This window comes from Hemitrygon akajei, chromosome 25 (assembly GCF_048418815.1).
Source record: "Hemitrygon akajei chromosome 25, sHemAka1.3, whole genome shotgun sequence".
In the NCBI taxonomy this organism is placed as follows: Eukaryota; Metazoa; Chordata; class Chondrichthyes; order Myliobatiformes; family Dasyatidae; genus Hemitrygon; species Hemitrygon akajei.
In genome coordinates this window covers 27,420,177-27,443,387 of record NC_133148.1, presented here as the reverse complement: position 1 = coordinate 27,443,387, position 23,211 = coordinate 27,420,177, and the positions used below count along the sequence as shown (strand labels likewise).

Here is a 23,211-nt window from a genome sequence, read left to right as displayed (position 1 = left end):
TCTCTGTGATCCTGGGATGGTGTGGAGGGAGATTCACTCTGTGTCTCACCCCGGGAGTGTGTGATGGGACGGTGTGGAGGGAGATTCACTCTGTGTCTGACCCCGGGAGTGTGTGATGGGACAGTGTGGAGGGAGCTTCTCTTTGTGTCTGACCCTGGGATGGTGTGGAGGGAGATTCTCTGTGTGATCCTGGGATGGTGTGGAGGGAGATTCACTCTGTGTCTGACCCCGGGAGAGTGTGATGGGACAGTGTGGAGGGAGTTTCATTCTGTGTCTGACCCCGGGAGTGTGTGATGGGACGGTGTGGAGGGAGTTTCACTCTGTGTCTGACCCCGGGAGTGTGTGATGGGACGGTGTGGAGGGAGATTCACTCTGTGTCTGACCCCGGGAGTGTGTGATGGGACGGTGTGGAGGGAGTATCACTCTGTGTCTGACCCCGGGAGTGTGTGATGGGACGGTGTGGAGGGAGTTTCACTCTGTGTCTGACCCCGGGAGTGTGTGATGGGACGGTGTGGATCGTATTGCCAGCACAAGTGGTGCATACAATTTCGATTTCAACATTCAAGAGAAGTTTGGGTCGATACATGGATGGGAGGGGTATGGAGGGCTGTAGTCTATTTGCAGATCAATAGAATTAAGCGGTTTAAATGGTTCGGCACAGACTAGATGGGCCGAAAGGCCTGTTTCAGTTCTGTGCTTTTCTATGACTCTATTTTAGAAAGTCAAACCAGTGCAGGACTTGTACTATGGGGTCTAATAGTACACAGGGGCCCAGGGGTACAGGTTCATGGCTGCCTGAAAGTGGAGTCACAGGGAGACAGGGTGGTGGAGAAGATGTTTGGCACGCTGGCTTTCATCAGGGAGTTCAGGAGAGAAGACGTTACGTTGCAGATGTACAAACCCCATTTCCAGAAAAGTTGGGATATTTTCAAAATGCAATTAAGTTGGTCTGTAAAACTATTGAAAATCTTTTCTTTGTACTTTTGTCAGTTAAATAAAGGTTCACGTGAATTAACATATCACAGATTTTTGTTCTTATTGCATTTTGGAATATATCCCAACTTTTCTGGAAATAGGGTTTGTACAAGGCATTGTATTGTATACAGTTCTGGTCACTAAATTATAGGAAAGATGTCAACAAAATAAAGAGAGTACAGAGAAGATTTACTACAATGTTACCTGGGTTTCAGCACCTAAGTTACAGAGAAAGGTTGAACAAGTTAGGTCTTTATTCTTTGGAGTGTAAGAGGTTGAGGGGGGACTTGATAGAGGTATTTAAAATTATGAGTGGGATAGATAGAGTTGACGTGGATAGGCTTTTTCCATTGAGAGTAGGGGAGATTCAAACAAGTGGACATGAGTTGAGAGTTAAGGAGCAAAAGTTTCGAGGTATCACGAGGGGGAACTTCTTTTCTCAGAGAGTGGTAGCTGTGTGGAACAAGCTTCCAGTAGAAGTGGAGAGGCAGGTTCATTATTAAGAAATTAAGAAATATTAAGGTCCAGTTTTAAGAAATGGATAGGTATATGGACAGGAAAGGAATGGAGGGTTATGGGCTGAGTGAGGGTCGGTGGGACTAGGTGAGAGTAAGCGTTCGGCACGGATGAGAAGGGCCGAGGTGGCCTGTTGCTGTGCTGTAATTGTTATATGGTTATAAGGCACTGGCAAGGCCACACTTGCAGTACTGTGTACAGTTTTGGAAGAACATGGCTGACCTGGAAAGAGGGCAGAGAAGATTTACGAGGAGGTTACCAGGTCCAGAGGTTGGCCAGGCAAGATCTTCATGCAGTGGAACGTAGAAGAACAGGGGACACCCATAGAGAAATGTTTAAAATGATGAGAGGCACAGCTGAAATGGACAGTAACCGTAACTTCCCCAGGGCAGGGGAATCCAGATCTAGAAGGCATGGATTTAGGGAGAGAGGGGAGAGGGACAACATTTCCATTTGAGTTTATGGAAAGCGCTGCCAGAGGAGGAATTGAGACAGGGACAACAGTGTCATTTGAAACACTTGGGCAGGGACATGGAGAGTTGGGGCTTCGGGGATGATGAGCTGAATGCAGAGCGTTGAGACTAGCCGGGCGGGCCTGTGGTCAGCATGGACTCGAGGGGCCAAAGTGCCTGAATCCATGCTCTCTGTGACCGGTGGAAAGGTGTGAGTGGACGGCTGGACCGTGTCACCGAGCAGGAGTTTACCCCAGTCAGAGATAGCGGTTCCCTCAGGCAGAGGCAGAGTGTGTGGGTAACACCGGAGGTCGAGGACAGTGTTGAGTTATGGAGTCAGCTGTGCAGAGTGTCAGAGGCCACAGTGGTGGGACTGAGGACGGGGGAGTCTGCAGGGGCAGACTGGAGAGATCACGAGAAGGGGAAGAATGATCTTAAGACATACGTGTGTTTTCTTGGTACTGGATGGCATGGATTGGTTGGGCCAAAGGAGCATGTGTGCATCCTGTTGGACCGTGATGAGGTGGCATAGATGGTGGCCCCTCTCAGGAGTGACCTGGGTGGGGATGGGGTCACCTGGATACACACCCCACTCATCCACTGCTTGCCTTTGCCTCCGCAGCCCAGACGGAGACTGTTCAGGGGGTGGGTGCAGGCCTCCGTAGTGACAGCCCAGTCCTGCCCGCTGCCCTACCACCCAGCAAACCGAGTGGCCTGGACCAGGACGAGAAGATCGACCCCCTCCTCGAGAAGCGGCTGCTCGAGCACCTCTCCAACCAGGCTCTGCTTCTGCCCACCGACTCGCTTGCCATCCAGAACGCCTTGTTGTCGGTGAGAGAGGGGGATAGAGCACTTATCAGGGAGAGAGGGGGGATAGAACACTTATCAGGGAGAGAGGGGGGATAGAACACTTATCAGTGAGAGAGGGGGATAGAACACTCTTATCAGGGAGAGAGGGGGGATAGAACACTCTTATCAGGGAGAGAGGGGGATAGAGCACTCTTATCAGTGAGAGAGGGGGATAGAACACTCTTATCAGTGAGAGAGGGGGATAGAGCACTCTTATCAGTGAGAGAGGGGGATAGAACACTCTTATCAGTGAGAGAGGGGGATAGAACACTCTTATCAGGGAGAGTGGGGGGTTGAGCACTCTTATCAGGGAGAGAGGGGGGATAGAACACTCTTATCAGTGAGAGAGGGGGATAGAACACTCTTATCAGTGAGAGAGGGGGGATAGAGCACTCTTATCAGTGAGAGAGGGGGGATAGAGCACTCTTATCAGGGAGAGAGGGGGATAGAGCACTCTTATCAGTGAGAGAGGGGGGATAGAACACTCTTATCAGTGAGAGAAGGGGATAGAGCACTCTTATCAGGGAGAGAGGGGGATAGAGCACTCTTATCCGGGAGAGAGGGGGATAGAGCACTCTTATCAGTGAGAGAGGGGGGATAGAACACTTATCAGTGAGAGAGGGGGATAGAGCACTCTTATCTGGGAGAGAGGGGGATAGAACACTCTTATCAGTGAGAGAGGGGGGATAGAACACGTATCAGTGAGAGAGGGGGATAGAACACTCTTATCAGTGAGAGGGGGGATAGAACACTCTTATCAGTGAGAGAGGGGGGATAGAACACTCTTATCAGTGAGAGAAGGGGATAGAGCACTCTTATCCGGGAGAGAGGGGGATAGAGCACTTATCAGGGAGAGAGGGGGGATAGAACACTTATCAGGGAGAGAGGGGGGATAGAACACTTATCAGTGAGAGAGGGGGATAGAACACTCTTATCAGGGAGAGAGGGGGGATAGAACACTCTTATCAGGGAGAGAGGGGGATAGAGCACTCTTATCAGTGAGAGAGGGGGATAGAACACTCTTATCAGTGAGAGAGGGGGATAGAGCACTCTTATCCGGGAGAGAGGGGGATAGAGCACTCTTATCAGTGAGAGAGGGGGGATAGAACACTTATCAGTGAGAGAGGGGGATAGAGCACTCTTATCTGGGAGAGAGGGGGATAGAACACTCTTATCAGTGAGAGAGGGGGGATAGAACACGTATCAGTGAGAGAGGGGGATAGAACACTCTTATCAGTGAGAGGGGGGATAGAACACTCTTATCAGTGAGAGAGGGGGGATAGAACACTCTTATCAGTGAGAGAAGGGGATAGAGCACTCTTATCCGGGAGAGAGGGGGATAGAGCACTTATCAGGGAGAGAGGGGGGATAGAACACTTATCAGGGAGAGAGGGGGGATAGAACACTTATCAGTGAGAGAGGGGGATAGAACACTCTTATCAGGGAGAGAGGGGGGATAGAACACTCTTATCAGGGAGAGAGGGGGATAGAGCACTCTTATCAGTGAGAGAGGGGGATAGAACACTCTTATCAGTGAGAGAGGGGGATAGAGCACTCTTATCAGTGAGAGAGGGGGATAGAACACTTATCAGGGAGAGAGGGGGATAGAACACTCTTATCAGTGAGAGAGGGGGATAGAACACTCTTATCAGGGAGAGTGGGGGGTTGAGCACTCTTATCAGGGAGAGAGGGGGGATAGAACACTCTTATCAGTGAGAGAGGGGGATAGAACACTCTTATCAGTGAGAGAGGGGTGATAGAACACTCTTATCAGTGAGAGAAGGGGATAGAGCACTCTTATCAGTGAGAGAGGGGGGATAGAGCACTCTTATCAGGGAGAGAGGGGGATAGAGCACTCTTATCAGTGAGAGAGGGGGGATAGAACACTCTTATCAGTGAGAGAAGGGGATAGAGCACTCTTATCAGGGAGAGAGGGGGATAGAGCACTCTTATCCGGGAGAGAGGGGGATAGAGCACTCTTATCAGTGAGAGAGGGGGGATAGAACACTTATCAGTGAGAGAGGGGGATAGAGCACTCTTATCCGGGAGAGAGGGGGATAGAACACTCTTATCAGTGAGAGAGGGGGGATAGAACACGTATCAGTGAGAGAGGGGGATAGAACACTCTTATCAGTGAGAGGGGGGATAGAACACTCTTATCAGTGAGAGAGGGGGGATAGGACACTCTTATCAGTGAGAGAAGGGGATAGAGCACTCTTATCAGTGAGAGAGGGGGGATAGAACACTTATCAGTGAGAGAGGGGGATAGAGCACTCTTATCCGGGAGAGAGGGGGATAGAACACTCTTATCAGTGAGAGGGGGGATAGAACACTCTTATCAGTGAGAGAGGGGGGATAGAACACTCTTATCAGTGAGAGAAGGGGATAGAGCACTCTTATCAGTGAGAGAGGGGGGATAGAGCACTCTTATCAGGGAGAGAGGGGGATAGAGCACTCTTATCAGTGAGAGAGGGGGGATAGAACACTCTTATCAGTGAGAGAAGGGGATAGAGCACTCTTATCAGGGAGAGAGGGGGATAGAGCACTCTTATCCGGGAGAGAGGGGGATAGAGCACTCTTATCAGTGAGAGAGGGGGGATAGAACACTTATCAGTGAGAGAGGGGGATAGAGCACTCTTATCCGGGAGAGAGGGGGATAGAACACTCTTATCAGTGAGAGGGGGGATAGAACACTCTTATCAGTGAGAGAGGGGGGATAGAACACTCTTATCAGTGAGAGAAGGGGATAGAGCACTCTTATCCGGGAGAGAGGGGGATAGAGCACTCTTATCAGTGAGAGAGGGGGGATAGAACACTTATCAGTGAGAGAGGGGGATAGAGCACTCTTATCAGTGAGAGAAGGGGATAGAGCACTCTTATCAGTGAGAGAGGGGGGATAGAACACTCTTATCAGTGAGATAAGGGGATAGAGCACTCTTATCAGTGAGAGAGGGGGGATAGAACACTCTTATCAGGGAGAGAGGGGGATAGAGCACTCTTATCAGTGAGAGAGGGGGATAGAACACTCTTATCCGGGAGAGAGGAGGATAGAACACTCTTATCAGTGAGAGAGGGGGATAGAGCACTCTTATCCGGGAGAGAGGGGAATAGAGCACTCTTATCAGTGAGAGGGGGGATAGAGCACTCTTATCAGGGAGAGAGGGGGATAGAACACTCTTATCAGTGAGAGGGGGGGATAGAGCACTCTTATCAGGGAGAGAGGGGGATAGAACACTCTTATCAGTGAGAGGGGGGATAGAACACTCTTATCAGTGAGAGAGGGGGGATAGAACACTCTTATCAGTGAGAGAAGGGGATAGAGCACTCTTATCCGGGAGAGAGGGGGATAGAGCACTCTTATCAGTGAGAGAGGGGGGATAGAACACTTATCAGTGAGAGAGGGGGATAGAGCACTCTTATCAGTGAGAGAAGGGGATAGAGCACTCTTATCAGTGAGAGAGGGGGGATAGAACACTTATCAGTGAGAGAAGGGGATAGAGCACTCTTATCAGTGAGAGAGGGGGGATAGAACACTCTTATCAGGGAGAGAGGGGGATAGAGCACTCTTATCAGTGAGAGAGGGGGATAGAACACTCTTATCCGGGAGAGAGGGGGATAGAACACTCTTATCAGTGAGAGAGGGGGATAGAGCACTCTTATCCGGGAGAGAGGGGAATAGAGCACTCTTATCAGAGAGAGGGGGGATAGAGCACTCTTATCAGGGAGAGAGGGGGATAGAACACTCTTATCAGTGAGAGGGGGGGATAGAGCACTCTTATCAGGGAGAGAGGGGGATAGAACACTCTTATCAGTGAGAGAGGGGGGATAGAACACTCTTATCAGTGAGAGAAGGGGGATAGAACACTCTTATCAGTGAGAGAGGGGGATAGAGCACTCTTATCAGGGAGAGAGGGGGATAGAACACTCTTATCAGTGAGAGAGGGGGGATAGAACACTCTTATCAGGGAGAGAGGGGGGATAGAACACGTATCAGTGAGAGAGGGGGATAGAACACTCTTATCAGTGAGAGGGGGGATAGAACACTCTTATCAGTGAGAGAGGGGGGATAGAACACTCTTATCAGTGAGAGAAGGGGATAGAGCACTCTTATCAGTGAGAGAGGGGGGATAGAACACTTATCAGTGAGAGAGGGGGATAGAGCACTCTTATCCGGGAGAGAGGGGGATAGAACACTCTTATCAGTGAGAGGGGGGATAGAACACTCTTATCAGTGAGAGAGGGGGGATAGAACACTCTTATCAGTGAGAGAAGGGGATAGAGCACTCTTATCAGTGAGAGAGGGGGGATAGAGCACTCTTATCAGGGAGAGAGGGGGATAGAGCACTCTTATCAGTGAGAGAGGGGGGATAGAACACTCTTATCAGTGAGAGAAGGGGATAGAGCACTCTTATCAGGGAGAGAGGGGGATAGAGCACTCTTATCCGGGAGAGAGGGGGATAGAGCACTCTTATCAGTGAGAGAGGGGGGATAGAACACTTATCAGTGAGAGAGGGGGATAGAGCACTCTTATCCGGGAGAGAGGGGGATAGAACACTCTTATCAGTGAGAGGGGGGATAGAACACTCTTATCAGTGAGAGAGGGGGGATAGAACACTCTTATCAGTGAGAGAAGGGGATAGAGCACTCTTATCCGGGAGAGAGGGGGATAGAGCACTCTTATCAGTGAGAGAGGGGGGATAGAACACTTATCAGTGAGAGAGGGGGATAGAGCACTCTTATCAGTGAGAGAAGGGGATAGAGCACTCTTATCAGTGAGAGAGGGGGGATAGAACACTCTTATCAGTGAGATAAGGGGATAGAGCACTCTTATCAGTGAGAGAGGGGGGATAGAACACTCTTATCAGGGAGAGAGGGGGATAGAGCACTCTTATCAGTGAGAGAGGGGGATAGAACACTCTTATCCGGGAGAGAGGAGGATAGAACACTCTTATCAGTGAGAGAGGGGGATAGAGCACTCTTATCCGGGAGAGAGGGGAATAGAGCACTCTTATCAGTGAGAGGGGGGATAGAGCACTCTTATCAGGGAGAGAGGGGGATAGAACACTCTTATCAGTGAGAGGGGGGGATAGAGCACTCTTATCAGGGAGAGAGGGGGATAGAACACTCTTATCAGTGAGAGGGGGGATAGAACACTCTTATCAGTGAGAGAGGGGGGATAGAACACTCTTATCAGTGAGAGAAGGGGATAGAGCACTCTTATCCGGGAGAGAGGGGGATAGAGCACTCTTATCAGTGAGAGAGGGGGGATAGAACACTTATCAGTGAGAGAGGGGGATAGAGCACTCTTATCAGTGAGAGAAGGGGATAGAGCACTCTTATCAGTGAGAGAGGGGGGATAGAACACTTATCAGTGAGAGAAGGGGATAGAGCACTCTTATCAGTGAGAGAGGGGGGATAGAACACTCTTATCAGGGAGAGAGGGGGATAGAGCACTCTTATCAGTGAGAGAGGGGGATAGAACACTCTTATCCGGGAGAGAGGGGGATAGAACACTCTTATCAGTGAGAGAGGGGGATAGAGCACTCTTATCCGGGAGAGAGGGGAATAGAGCACTCTTATCAGTGAGAGGGGGGATAGAGCACTCTTATCAGGGAGAGAGGGGGATAGAACACTCTTATCAGTGAGAGGGGGGGATAGAGCACTCTTATCAGGGAGAGAGGGGGATAGAACACTCTTATCAGTGAGAGAGGGGGGATAGAACACTCTTATCAGTGAGAGAAGGGGGATAGAACACTCTTATCAGTGAGAGAGGGGGATAGAGCACTCTTATCAGGGAGAGAGGGGGATAGAACACTCTTATCAGTGAGAGAGGGGGGATAGAACACTCTTATCAGGGAGAGAGGGGGGATAGAACACTCTTATCAGTGAGAGAGGGGGATAGAACACTCTTATCAGGGAGTGAGGGGGATAGAGCACTCTTATCCGGGAGAGAGGGGGATAGAGCACTCTTATCAGTGAGGGGGGGATAGAGCACTCTTATCAGGGAGAGAGGGGGATAGAACACTCTTATCAGTGAGAGAGGGGGGATAGAACACTCTTATCAGGGAGAGAGGGGGATAGAACACTTATCAGTGAGAGGGGGGGATAGAGCACTCTTATCAGGGAGAGAGGGGGGTTGAGCACTCTTATCAGGGAGAGAGGGGGGATAGAACACTCTTATCAGTGAGAGAGGGGGATAGAACACTCTTATCAGTGAGAGAGGGGTGATAGAACACTCTTATCAGTGAGAGAAGGGGATAGAGCACTCTTATCAGTGAGAGAGGGGGGATAGAGCACTCTTATCAGGGAGAGAGGGGGATAGAGCACTCTTATCAGTGAGAGAGGGGGGATAGAACACTCTTATCAGTGAGAGAAGGGGATAGAGCACTCTTATCAGGGAGAGAGGGGGATAGAGCACTCTTATCCGGGAGAGAGGGGGATAGAGCACTCTTATCAGTGAGAGAGGGGGGATAGAACACTTATCAGTGAGAGAGGGGGATAGAGCACTCTTATCCGGGAGAGAGGGGGATAGAACACTCTTATCAGTGAGAGAGGGGGGATAGAACACGTATCAGTGAGAGAGGGGGATAGAACACTCTTATCAGTGAGAGGGGGGATAGAACACTCTTATCAGTGAGAGAGGGGGGATAGAACACTCTTATCAGTGAGAGAAGGGGATAGAGCACTCTTATCAGTGAGAGAGGGGGGATAGAACACTTATCAGTGAGAGAGGGGGATAGAGCACTCTTATCCGGGAGAGAGGGGGATAGAACACTCTTATCAGTGAGAGGGGGGATAGAACACTCTTATCAGTGAGAGAGGGGGGATAGAACACTCTTATCAGTGAGAGAAGGGGATAGAGCACTCTTATCAGTGAGAGAGGGGGGATAGAGCACTCTTATCAGGGAGAGAGGGGGATAGAGCACTCTTATCAGTGAGAGAGGGGGGATAGAACACTCTTATCAGTGAGAGAAGGGGATAGAGCACTCTTATCAGGGAGAGAGGGGGATAGAGCACTCTTATCCGGGAGAGAGGGGGATAGAGCACTCTTATCAGTGAGAGAGGGGGGATAGAACACTTATCAGTGAGAGAGGGGGATAGAGCACTCTTATCCGGGAGAGAGGGGGATAGAACACTCTTATCAGTGAGAGGGGGGATAGAACACTCTTATCAGTGAGAGAGGGGGGATAGAACACTCTTATCAGTGAGAGAAGGGGATAGAGCACTCTTATCCGGGAGAGAGGGGGATAGAGCACTCTTATCAGTGAGAGAGGGGGGATAGAACACTTATCAGTGAGAGAGGGGGATAGAGCACTCTTATCAGTGAGAGAAGGGGATAGAGCACTCTTATCAGTGAGAGAGGGGGGATAGAACACTCTTATCAGTGAGATAAGGGGATAGAGCACTCTTATCAGTGAGAGAGGGGGGATAGAACACTCTTATCAGGGAGAGAGGGGGATAGAGCACTCTTATCAGTGAGAGAGGGGGATAGAACACTCTTATCCGGGAGAGAGGAGGATAGAACACTCTTATCAGTGAGAGAGGGGGATAGAGCACTCTTATCCGGGAGAGAGGGGAATAGAGCACTCTTATCAGTGAGAGGGGGGATAGAGCACTCTTATCAGGGAGAGAGGGGGATAGAACACTCTTATCAGTGAGAGGGGGGGATAGAGCACTCTTATCAGGGAGAGAGGGGGATAGAACACTCTTATCAGTGAGAGGGGGGATAGAACACTCTTATCAGTGAGAGAGGGGGGATAGAACACTCTTATCAGTGAGAGAAGGGGATAGAGCACTCTTATCCGGGAGAGAGGGGGATAGAGCACTCTTATCAGTGAGAGAGGGGGGATAGAACACTTATCAGTGAGAGAGGGGGATAGAGCACTCTTATCAGTGAGAGAAGGGGATAGAGCACTCTTATCAGTGAGAGAGGGGGGATAGAACACTTATCAGTGAGAGAAGGGGATAGAGCACTCTTATCAGTGAGAGAGGGGGGATAGAACACTCTTATCAGGGAGAGAGGGGGATAGAGCACTCTTATCAGTGAGAGAGGGGGATAGAACACTCTTATCCGGGAGAGAGGGGGATAGAACACTCTTATCAGTGAGAGAGGGGGATAGAGCACTCTTATCCGGGAGAGAGGGGAATAGAGCACTCTTATCAGAGAGAGGGGGGATAGAGCACTCTTATCAGGGAGAGAGGGGGATAGAACACTCTTATCAGTGAGAGGGGGGGATAGAGCACTCTTATCAGGGAGAGAGGGGGATAGAACACTCTTATCAGTGAGAGAGGGGGGATAGAACACTCTTATCAGTGAGAGAAGGGGGATAGAACACTCTTATCAGTGAGAGAGGGGGATAGAGCACTCTTATCAGGGAGAGAGGGGGATAGAACACTCTTATCAGTGAGAGAGGGGGGATAGAACACTCTTATCAGGGAGAGAGGGGGGATAGAACACGTATCAGTGAGAGAGGGGGATAGAACACTCTTATCAGTGAGAGGGGGGATAGAACACTCTTATCAGTGAGAGAGGGGGGATAGAACACTCTTATCAGTGAGAGAAGGGGATAGAGCACTCTTATCAGTGAGAGAGGGGGGATAGAACACTTATCAGTGAGAGAGGGGGATAGAGCACTCTTATCCGGGAGAGAGGGGGATAGAACACTCTTATCAGTGAGAGGGGGGATAGAACACTCTTATCAGTGAGAGAGGGGGGATAGAACACTCTTATCAGTGAGAGAAGGGGATAGAGCACTCTTATCAGTGAGAGAGGGGGGATAGAGCACTCTTATCAGGGAGAGAGGGGGATAGAGCACTCTTATCAGTGAGAGAGGGGGGATAGAACACTCTTATCAGTGAGAGAAGGGGATAGAGCACTCTTATCAGGGAGAGAGGGGGATAGAGCACTCTTATCCGGGAGAGAGGGGGATAGAGCACTCTTATCAGTGAGAGAGGGGGGATAGAACACTTATCAGTGAGAGAGGGGGATAGAGCACTCTTATCCGGGAGAGAGGGGGATAGAACACTCTTATCAGTGAGAGGGGGGATAGAACACTCTTATCAGTGAGAGAGGGGGGATAGAACACTCTTATCAGTGAGAGAAGGGGATAGAGCACTCTTATCCGGGAGAGAGGGGGATAGAGCACTCTTATCAGTGAGAGAGGGGGGATAGAACACTTATCAGTGAGAGAGGGGGATAGAGCACTCTTATCAGTGAGAGAAGGGGATAGAGCACTCTTATCAGTGAGAGAGGGGGGATAGAACACTCTTATCAGTGAGATAAGGGGATAGAGCACTCTTATCAGTGAGAGAGGGGGGATAGAACACTCTTATCAGGGAGAGAGGGGGATAGAGCACTCTTATCAGTGAGAGAGGGGGATAGAACACTCTTATCCGGGAGAGAGGAGGATAGAACACTCTTATCAGTGAGAGAGGGGGATAGAGCACTCTTATCCGGGAGAGAGGGGAATAGAGCACTCTTATCAGTGAGAGGGGGGATAGAGCACTCTTATCAGGGAGAGAGGGGGATAGAACACTCTTATCAGTGAGAGGGGGGGATAGAGCACTCTTATCAGGGAGAGAGGGGGATAGAACACTCTTATCAGTGAGAGGGGGGATAGAACACTCTTATCAGTGAGAGAGGGGGGATAGAACACTCTTATCAGTGAGAGAAGGGGATAGAGCACTCTTATCCGGGAGAGAGGGGGATAGAGCACTCTTATCAGTGAGAGAGGGGGGATAGAACACTTATCAGTGAGAGAGGGGGATAGAGCACTCTTATCAGTGAGAGAAGGGGATAGAGCACTCTTATCAGTGAGAGAGGGGGGATAGAACACTTATCAGTGAGAGAAGGGGATAGAGCACTCTTATCAGTGAGAGAGGGGGGATAGAACACTCTTATCAGGGAGAGAGGGGGATAGAGCACTCTTATCAGTGAGAGAGGGGGATAGAACACTCTTATCCGGGAGAGAGGGGGATAGAACACTCTTATCAGTGAGAGAGGGGGATAGAGCACTCTTATCCGGGAGAGAGGGGAATAGAGCACTCTTATCAGTGAGAGGGGGGATAGAGCACTCTTATCAGGGAGAGAGGGGGATAGAACACTCTTATCAGTGAGAGGGGGGGATAGAGCACTCTTATCAGGGAGAGAGGGGGATAGAACACTCTTATCAGTGAGAGAGGGGGGATAGAACACTCTTATCAGTGAGAGAAGGGGGATAGAACACTCTTATCAGTGAGAGAGGGGGATAGAGCACTCTTATCAGGGAGAGAGGGGGATAGAACACTCTTATCAGTGAGAGAGGGGGGATAGAACACTCTTATCAGGGAGAGAGGGGGGATAGAACACTCTTATCAGTGAGAGAGGGGGATAGAACACTCTTATCAGGGAGTGAGGGGGATAGAGCACTCTTATCCGGGAGAGAGGGGGATAGAGCACTCTTATCAGTGAGGGGGGGATAGAGCACTCTTATCAGGGAGAGAGGGGGATAGAACACTCTTATCAGTGAGAGAGGGGGGATAGAACACTCTTATCAGGGAGAGAGGGGGATAGAACACTTATCAGTGAGAGGGGGGATAGAGCACTCTTATCAGGGAGAGAGGGGGATAGAATGATTTGTTATCAGTGAGAGAGGGAGATAGAACACTTATCAGGGAGAGAGAGGGATAGAACACTCTTATCAGTGAGAGAGGGGGATAGAACACATCAGGGAGAGAGGGGGATAGAACACTCTTATCAGGGAGAGAGGGGGATAGAATGATTTGTTATCAGTGAGAGAGGGGGATAGAGCACTCTTATCAGTGAGAGAGGGGGGATAGAGCACTCTTATCAGGGAGAGAGGGGGATAGAGCACTCTTATCAGTGAGAGAGGGGGATAGAGCACTCTTATCAGTGAGAGAGGGGGGATAGAGCACTGTTATCAGGGAGAGAGGGGATAGAACACTCTTATCAGTGAGAGAGGGGGATAGAACACTTATCAGTGAGAGAGGGGGGATAGAACACTCTTATCAGTGAGAGAGGGGGATAGAACACTTATCAGTGAGAGAGGGGGATTGAACACATCAGGGAGAGAGGGGGATAGAACACTCTTAACAGTGAGAGAGGGGGATAGAACACTTATCAGTGAGAGAGGGGGATAGAACACATCAGGGAGAGAGGGGGATAGAACACTCTTATCAGGGAGAGAGGGGGATAGAATGATTTGTTATCAGTGAGAGAGGGGGATAGAGCACTCTTATCAGTGAGAGAGGGGGGATAGAGCACTCTTATCAGGGAGAGAGGGGGATAGAGCACTCTTATCAGTGAGAGAGGGGGATAGAGCACTGTTATCAGGGAGAGAGGGGATAGAACACTCTTATCAGTGAGAGAGGGGGGATAGAACACTCTTATCAGTGAGAGAGGGGGGATAGAACACTCTTATCAGTGAGAGGGGGGGATAGAGCACTCTTATCAGGGAGAGAGGGGGATAGAGCACTCTTATCAGTGAGAGTGGGGGATAGAGCACTCTTATCAGTGAGAGAGGGGGATAGAACACTCTTATCAGGGAGAGAGGGGGATAGAACGATTTGTTATCAGTGAGAGAGGAGGATAGAACGATTTGTTATCAGTGAGAGAGGGGGATAGAGCGCCACTGAGTTAGGCTCAGGGTGAGACTCCCTCCACACCGTCCGTTCACACACTCCCAGGGTCAGACACAGAGTAAAACTCCCTCCACACTGTCCCATCACACACTCCCAGGGTCAGACACAGAGTGAAACTCCCTCCACACTGTCCCATCACACACTCCCAGGGTCAGACACAGAGTGAAACTCCCTCCACACTGTCCCATCACACACTCCCGGGGTCAGACACAGAGTGAAGCTCCCTCCACACTGTCCCATCACACACTCCCGGGGTCAGACACAGAGTGAAACTCCCTCCGCGCCGTCCTATCACACACTCCCGGGGTCAGACACAGAGTGAAGCTCCCTCCGCACCGTCCCATCACACACTACCGTGGTCAGACACAGAGTGAAACTCCCTCCACACTGTCCCATCACACACTCCCAGGGTCAGACACAATATGAAACTCCCTCATCCCATCACACACGGGTGTTCGGCCCACACTCTCCATGCTGACCCAGTTACATCGATCGCATTCCACTTTCCCCACGTTCCCATCAGCTCTCCCCAGATGCTTCCTGTCAGCCACAGACTCGGGGCGCAGCTTGTCTTGCCCAATAAACCCACCAGCCTGTACATCTGCAGGTGTGAAAGGACCCTGGAGCACCCTGTACGGTCACAGGGGTACTGTGCAAACTCCACACAGATGGCATCTGAGGTCAGGATAGAAGATGGGTCAATGGGGCTGTGGGGCAGCTTACCTAAAGACAGAGGTAGCAGGAAACTTACTCTCACCCCTCTCTTCCCCTCTGTGTCCCTCCTGTTCCCCCAACTATCTCTATCCCATTTCCCGCTCCCCTTCTCTGTCCTCCCCTCTCTTCCTACCCCACCCCCCCCCCCATGTAAATAAGGTTGAAAGAGTGCGGAGAAAATTTATAAGGATGTTGCTAGGTCTGGACGACCTGAGTTAAATAGAAATATTGAACAGCTTAGGGCTTTATCAGAATCAGTTTTAATATCACCTGCATTTGTCGTGGAATTTGTTATCTTTGTGGCAGCAGTACAATGGGATAAGTCAGTACAGAGGGAAAAAACAAAGTTACTTTAAGCATAGATATATCCATTAAATAGTTAAGTTGAAAATCAAAAATAAAACAAGTAGGGAGGTGGTGTTCCTGGGTTCAATGTCCATTTAGAAATCGGATGGCAAAGGGGAAGAAGCTGTTTTTGAATCGCTGATTGTGTTCCTTTAGGCTTCTGTCCCTCCTTCCTGACGTCAACAGTGTGAAGAGGGCATGTCCTGGGCGGTGGGGGTCCTGCCTTTCTGAGGCGCCACTCCTTGAAGATGTCCTAGATGCTATGGAGGGTAGTAGCAGTGACCATGATTAATTTTTAAAGCGTCTGCAACTTATTTCGATCTGTGTAGTTGATCTCTCCCCCCCACCCCCATACCAGGCGGTGATGCGGCCAGTCAGAATGTTCTCCACAGTACACTTGTAGAAGTCTTCAAGTGTTTTAGTTGACAAAGCAAATCTGCTCAAATCCCTAATGAAGTATTGCCGCTGTCTTACCTTCTTTATTCCTCAGAATGTGGAAGATTGAGGGATAATAGAGGAATACAAAATTATGAGGGGTATGGTTGGGTAAATGCAAGCAGGCTTTTTCCGCTGAGGTTGGGTGGGGAAGGTGAAAAGTTTAAAGGGAAGATGAGGGGAAACTTCACTCAGAGAGTCGTGAGAATGTGGAATGAGCTGCCAGCACAAGCGGTGTACACGAGCTCGCTTTCAACGTTTAAGTGATGTTTCGATAGGTACATGTTTGGTAGGGGTATGAGGGCATATGGTCCCAGTGCAGGTCGGTGGGAGGAGGCAGTTTAAATGGTTGGGCATGGATTAGGTGGGCTGAAGGGCCCGTTTCTGTGCTGTACTTCTCTATGACTCTATCCCTGTCTTTACCTGTCCCCCACCCAAGCTCCAGTGCTCGGTGACCTAGGGGAACGTGGAGAGCCTCCTGCAGAAGTTTGCGGCCCAGGAGCTGATTGAGGTGCGAGGGGGCCTGTCCCAGGACGGCATGCCCACCACCGTCACCTTCGCCGACCACACCAAGCTCTCGGCCATGCTGGTGCTTCTGCCCTAGGAGGGCAAGCCGCCCCCTCCGATCGGATCCGCCCCCTCCCCGCCCAACAGGAAGCCGCCCGAGCCCGCCAAGAAGTCCCGCAAGGTGGCCTCTGAACTGGACCTGGAGATCGAGAGGCTGCTGAACCAGCAATCCACCAAGGAGAGGCAGAGCAAGAAGGTACAGCTCGTCCTGGGGGCTGGGAGGGTGGTAAGGGAGAGGATGGGTGAGAGGGATTGGGAAACAAGCTGGGGGGAGAGGGTTAGAGGGGAGGGAGGGAGTGAGGTGATGTGGGTGTAGTACGGGAAGGGAGAAAGTGAGAGTTTAGGAGGGGGCGGTGAGTAGGGTAGAAACAAGGGGGTGGGGTTGGAGGGGCAGAGGAGCTCCTCCTCTGTGGGAGGAGCAGTGCAGGTGCAGAGGGCAGAAAAGAAGGATCCCTCACTGACACTCCCTCTTGCACAGGGGGGAGGGGAGATTCCCCTCTGCTCTCACAGAGGTACAATGATCTCTCAGCACAGCCACCTGTGGGCCACAGGGATCGCCTGGCACTACCACCCCGCTGAGCGTGGGGATCTCTTAGTGCTGATCCCCCGTGTGGGGAGCTCCCTCAGTGACTCTCCCTCTCCCCCAGATGAGCCAGGAGATCCTGGAGCTGCTGAACACCAGCACGGCGAAGGAGCAGTCGATGGTGGAGAAGTTCTGGTTGCGCGGCCGCGCCCAGGTGCAGGAGTTCTGTGACCACGGCACCAAACTCGAGTGTATGAGGGCCCAGGACCTGGAGGGCCGCAAACTCCACTTCAGGTGGGGGCAGTGGGGAGTGTGGTGGCAGGGACATGATGGAGAGGGGTCGTCGGGGGTGTGGGAGAGAGGTGGTGTATACGAGGACCCAGGGCCTATTGGAGGGGTCCTGCCTCAAAGTTCACTTCAGTTGCGGACGTGGGGGGGAGGGTGACGTCGTGAAGGGCTGAAGGAAGAGAGGGCAGAGGGTGGGAGGGGCAGGACAAGGGGAACAGGAGGATTGTGGGATTGTGATTGAAGTATGTGATGTTTTTGAGAGCCCTGATCCTGGAACAGCCCTGCCACAAGCTTCACTTCAGGTGGGTGGGTGGGAAGTAGGGCTGGGGGAAAGTGTCCAGAACCTTTTGTGTTGGGGTTTCTTTCACCCCTGGTTCTTCCTGGATACAATGAAACTTTATTTGGCTTCCTCTCAGGCAATCAAACAAAGTGGTAGATAAAAACAAGACAGTAATAGAAAAACAGTATTAAATAGATAAGTAGCAGAAAATAAGTTGCAGCAGCACCAGAATGTCACAGTAATGCACAAAGTGCCGTTAGTGCAAGTATTTGAGTCCCTGTGTGTGCTCACAGTTTCAGTCATTGTTCTGTGGGAGTGGTGTGATGGAGGCCACAGCTCTGGGATAGAAGCTGTTCCCCAGTCTATTTGTTCTGGCTTTTAGTGTCCTGAAACTTTTGCTGGACATGGCTGCGGGTCAAACAGGGAGTGGCCGACATAATTCCTATGTTGGGATAGTCTAAGACGAGAGGACACAGCCTCCAAATAGAGGGGCATCCCTTTACAACGGAGACGTGGCGGAATTTCTTTAGCCAGTGAATGGTGAATCTGGAATTCGTTGCCACAGGCAGCTGTGGAGGCCAAGTCTTTACGAATACTTAAGGCAGAGATTGATAGATTCTTGATTGGTCAGGGCATGAAGGGATACGGGGAGAAGGCAGGAGATTGGAGCTGAGAGGGAAATGGATCAGCCATGATGAAATGGTGGAGCAGACTCGACGGGCCGAATGGTCTAATTCTACTCCTGTATCTTACAGTGTGTGTGAGTGCGTGTCTGTCTGTGTGTGGAACTGGGGAGAGAGCGTGTTTGTGTGTTGAGAGATGGTGTGTGAGTGATTCATTGTGTGAGCATGGGACATGGGGAGTGTGTGTGTGTGGGTGTGAAATCCAGGGGGTGGGGGTATGTGTTTGTGACATGGGGTACCCGTGTGAGACATGGGCTGCGTATATGAGACACACACCTGACCATCACCTCTGGTGACCATCTTTGGGTCCTCGCCGGCCACTGGAGTAGTACCGGAAGATTGGAGGCAGGCAAATGTTATTCCTATGTTCAAGAAAGGGAATAGGGATAATCCTGGGAGTTACAGACCAGTGAGCTGGGCATGCTTTATGCCTTATTTCCCTGACGCTGGCCCCCAGGCCTGAGTCGACATAGTAGTAGAGCTGGACAAGCTATTGGAGGGGATTCTTAGAGACGGGATTTTCGAGGATTCGGAGAAGAATAGTCTGATTAGAGATGATCAACATGGCTTTGTGAGGGGCAGGTCATGTCTCACGAGCCTGAAGGATACTTCTGATAAAACTGACCAATCAGATTGAAGTTAGAGTGATGGATGTGGTGACCATGGGCTTTGGGAAGGAGTTCACCATGGGGGGGCTCACCTAGAAATTCAGGAGGCACAGGACCCAGAGTACCTGGGCTGCAGGGGTTCAATATCGGCTTGCGCGCGGAACGCAAAAGGTGGTAGTGGATGGCAGACATTCTGCCTGGATTTAATCTCGAAAATTATGTGAAGAGATATTGTGTTCAGTTCCAGTCACCTCATTATAGGAAGGATGTGGAAGCTTTCGAGAGGGTGCGGAGGAGGTGTTGCCTGGATTAAAGAGCATGTTTTATGAGGAAAGGTTGAACGAGGCAGGGCTTTTCTCTTTGGACTGAAGGAGAATGGGAGATGACTGATGTTAAGCAACAGAGTGGACAGCCAACTGAGTGGAAATGGCTAGTACAAGAGGACGTGATCGGAGGAAGTAACAGAGGGAAGTCAGAGTAGGTTTATTACGCAGAGAATGGGGGCCTCTGGGGAACGCTCTGCCAGCGTTGGCGGTAGAGGCAGATACACTGGGGACATTTAAGATATTCTTAGACAGGGATATGGGTGATAGAGGGCCACGTGGGAGGAAAGGGTTAAATTGATCTTGGAGATGGTTCATTGCTGTGGGCTAAAGGACCTGTACTGTGCCATACTGTTCCGTGACACGAGGTGCGTATGTGTCTTTGTGAGTGAGTGTGACAAGCGATGCATGTGCTGGGAGAGTGTGAATAGACAGTAACAATCTCTCATGCCCCCTCCCTCCCCGTCTCTTGCGCCCTCCTCTTCCCCTCACAACCCCTCTCCCCTTTCCCTCCCCTCGCAGTGGATCTGCTGTGATATCCGGTTCCTGGACGTCAGCATCCTGGGGAAGTTTGCCGTGGTGATGGCCGACCCCCCCCGGGACATCCACATGGAGCTGCCCTACGGCACCCTCACCGACAACGAGATAAGGAGGCTCAACATTCCCGTGCTCCAAGATGACGACTTCCTCTTCCTCTGGGTCACTGGCAGGTAGGCACCAGGGGGCAAGGAGCAGGGGTGGGCAGCCTGGCTGTACCTAATGTCGCTTTATTCCAGAAGGGAAATGGGGATAATACTTTAAACCGATGGCCAATGGGTCTCACATCACTGGTAGGGAAGTTCCTGGAGAGAATCCTTCAGGATAAGATCACTGAGCAATTGAGACACCATGTCAAAGTGTTGGGATGGTCAGTTAGTTTTTAACGGGTTCTAGATCATGGCCTCTCTTTGGGGGCTTTGCTGTTGTTTGCATGGTGGGTAGTGTGTGCTGGAACAAGTAGGGGCAAGGGTTGATGGTTTTGCTAGTGCGTGGGGGAGATGGGAGGTTTTGGGACTCTAAGGTTTTCTGTCATTCATTCCTCGGGGGTGTTTTTTCCTGTTTCGAGGTTGTCTGTGAAGAGTAAGAATTTCAGGTTGTATACTGTCTACATTCTCTGATCTCAAATTGAACCCGGTGTGATTAGGGACAGTCAGCGGGGCTTTGTGCAGGGTGGGTCATGTCTTGTGGGCAGAGTATTTCGATAAGCTGTTGAAGGTGATTGATGAAGTTCGAGCTTTGCATTTCGACCAGGTGAATTTTAGAAAGGTGTTTGACAAAGTCTTTCATGGGAGAAGATTTAAGGTACATGGTAAATTGGCTGATTGGATTCAGAACTGTCTTGCCCGCTGAGGCAGAGGACAGTGGTCAGTGGGACTTAACCTAACTGGATGTCTGTGACTACTGGGACCTCTACTGTTTGCAAAAAATATAAAGGACCCACATGAAAATGTGGGTGGGTGGGTTTGCAACTTTTCAGATGAAACATATATCAGTGATGTTGTGGATAGCTCAGACGTTTGCCAAAGGAGAGAGCAGATATTTGCAAATATGGGCAGAGAAATGGCAGATGGTGTTTAATCCAGGCAAGTATGAGGTGTTGCACTTTGGGAAGTCGAGTGTAAAGGGACACTATAGGAAGGATGTTGAGACTTTGGAGAGGGTGAAAGGGAGGTTTACCAGGATGCTGCCTGGTTTAGAGGGCATGTGCTATCACGAGAGGCTGGACAAACTTGGGTTGTTTTCTCTAGAGCGTCAGGAGATCTGATAGAGGTTATGAGAAGCATAGATAGAGTGGACAGAGAGTACCTGTTTCCCAGGGTAGAATTGTCAAATACCAGAGTGCATGCATTGAAGGTGAGAGGGGGAATGTGAGGGTAAGTTGATTACTCAGAGAGTGGTGGATGCCTGGAATGTGCTGCCTGGTATGGTGGTGGAGGCAAATACATTAGAGGCTTTTAAGAGATACTCGGATAGGCACCTGGATGTAAGGAAGATGGAGGGATAAGGACGTGGAGAAGGTGGGAGGGATTAGTGTTTGGGTGTGTTTGATTTGCATCTTAGCTGGTTTGGCACAACATTGTGGGCTGATTGGCCTGTTCCTGTGCTGTACTGTTCCATGAACATTGTACATGGACCCTGGAGTTAGCAGAGGGATCTTGGGGTGCTGGTCCACAGGTTCCTGAAAGTGGCTGCTCTGGTGGATAGGGTGGTAAAGAAGGTCTTTATCAGCTAAGGGACTGAGCTGGGAAGTTCATGTTGAAGGTTTACAAAGTTCTGGTCAGGCCATATCCGGAGTCTTATGCTCATTGCCGGTCACCCCATTACAGGAAGGGTGTGGGGGCTTTGGAGAGAATCCAGAAGAGGCTCACCAGGATGCTGTCTGGTGTAGAGGGCAGGAGCTACAAGGAGAGGTCAACAAACTTGAGTTGTTTTCTCTGGAGTTGTTTCCCTCTCCCTCCCCCTCACTCTCCCTACCCTCTCCCTCCCCTCCCCTCCCCTTAATCCCCCTTCCCTCTCCCCTCATCCCCCTTGCTCTTACCCTCAAACTCCCTCTCCCCTTCCCACTCCTCCCCTCCCCCCTCCTCCCACTCCTGCGCCACTCTTCCCACCCTTACCCTCCCCCCCTCTCCTCACACCTGCCCCACTGACCCATTCCCCCACCTTAGTGGTCAGTACACATCCACCCCTTCTCTTCCCTAATTCCTTCTCTCCCTCCCACTCTGTCGCCCACTTCCTGTCACCTCCCTGCATCTTTTCTCCACCAATCAGCTATGAGAGAGTGGATGAGATCATCTGGGTGAAGACCAATCAACTGCAGCGGATCATCCGGACCGGACGGACTGGCCATTGGCTAAACCATGGCAAGGAGCACTGCCTGGTGAGACCCCCACCCCACACCTCCCCTCACCCTCTCCTCATAAACCCCTCCCCTCATTCTCTCTTTATAACCCCCTCCCCTCACCCTCTCCCCATGAACCCCTTCCCCTCACCCCCTCCTCATAACCCCCTCCCCTCACCTTCTCCCCATAAACCCCTCCCCTCACCCTCTCCTCATAAACCCCTCCCCTCACTCTCTCTTTATAACCCCCTCCCCTTACTCTCTCCTCATAACCCCCCATCCCATCACCCTCTCCTCATAACCCCCTCCCCTCGCCCTCTCCTCATAGCCACATGGAGCACTGTCTGGTGTGTACCCTCCCTCCTCTCATCCCTCCCCTCCCCTCCCCTCCCAACCCCTTCCCTCCTTCAATGTCCCTCCTCTTTGTCCACCTTTCCCTCCCCCTCCCTCTCCTTTATCTCTCTCCCCTTCCCCCTCTGCCCTTCTCCCCTCTCTCCCCATTACTCCCACCTCCACCACTCTAACCCTCTCTTCTGTTCCCTTCCTCCAGGTGGGGGTGAAGGGAAACCCTCAGGGCTTCAACCGTGGGCTGGACTGCGATGTCATTGTGGCTGAGGTGAGCAGGGCCCCCCGTGGGAGGTGGGGTGGAGGGAAGAGCTCCCAAGACGGGCCTAGGAAGCACCCGTACGTGGGGGAGGGAATGGTCAGCAGGTCAGTTAGCCTCCGAGGAGGGTGGAGCATCGCAAAGGGGAGATTGTGTTCCAGGTGAACGGGGAATGGGTGAGACCTCACCCAGAGCACTGGGCATGGATCCGACCTCCCGACCCGGAAGGAATGCAGTAACACTGGGCTGAATGGCTGGAGGTGGCCTGTCCCGTCCTGGGGTTGGAGGGGATGGGTGAGGGGTGGGGGGTGCTGTCTGTATATGAGGGGATGGGTGAGCGGTGGGGGGGAGCGTGGGAAGGGGCTTGCTTTGCTGCTGTTGTCTCATTTCGTTAAGTTCTGTAGTTGCTGCATTTGGTTTTGGTGCTGTTGTGCTGAATGTTGATGCCACCTGAACGTGTGTCAATTTGCATGTCTGCTGCAGCACATCCATGGGCGTGTTGGTTGTTAGCTTCAAAAGTTTCACTCTGTT

The 23,211-nt window shown here is 51.1% G+C and overlaps 2 protein-coding genes across 4 annotated transcripts in view; both read left to right on the top strand.

The window, feature by feature from the left end:
* LOC140716474 (N(6)-adenosine-methyltransferase subunit METTL3-like) overlaps positions 1-17,289 on the top strand; it is a 93,748-nt gene extending 76,459 nt beyond the window's left edge. The window contains exons 5-7 of one of the 3 annotated variants that reach the window (XM_073029234.1): positions 2,566-2,774; positions 16,366-16,689; positions 17,141-17,289. Coding sequence is in view for 1 of the 3 variants with exons in the window: in XM_073029237.1 (XP_072885338.1) it covers positions 2,566-2,774; positions 16,366-16,386 (230 nt within the window). In the remaining 2 variants the exon portion in view is untranslated. The remainder of the gene's footprint in view (positions 1-2,565; positions 2,775-16,365; positions 16,690-17,140) is intronic. The other 2 variants (XM_073029237.1, XM_073029235.1) reach the window with 2 other exon arrangements.
* LOC140716263 (N(6)-adenosine-methyltransferase catalytic subunit METTL3-like) overlaps positions 16,465-23,211 on the top strand; it is a 30,539-nt gene continuing 23,792 nt past the window's right edge. The window contains exons 1-7 of the mRNA XM_073028872.1: positions 16,465-16,476; positions 16,531-16,689; positions 17,141-17,310; positions 17,567-17,606; positions 19,721-19,908; positions 22,007-22,115; positions 22,627-22,694. Of these exons, the coding sequence (XP_072884973.1) occupies positions 16,465-16,476; positions 16,531-16,689; positions 17,141-17,310; positions 17,567-17,606; positions 19,721-19,908; positions 22,007-22,115; positions 22,627-22,694 (746 nt within the window). The remainder of the gene's footprint in view (positions 16,477-16,530; positions 16,690-17,140; positions 17,311-17,566; positions 17,607-19,720; positions 19,909-22,006; positions 22,116-22,626; positions 22,695-23,211) is intronic.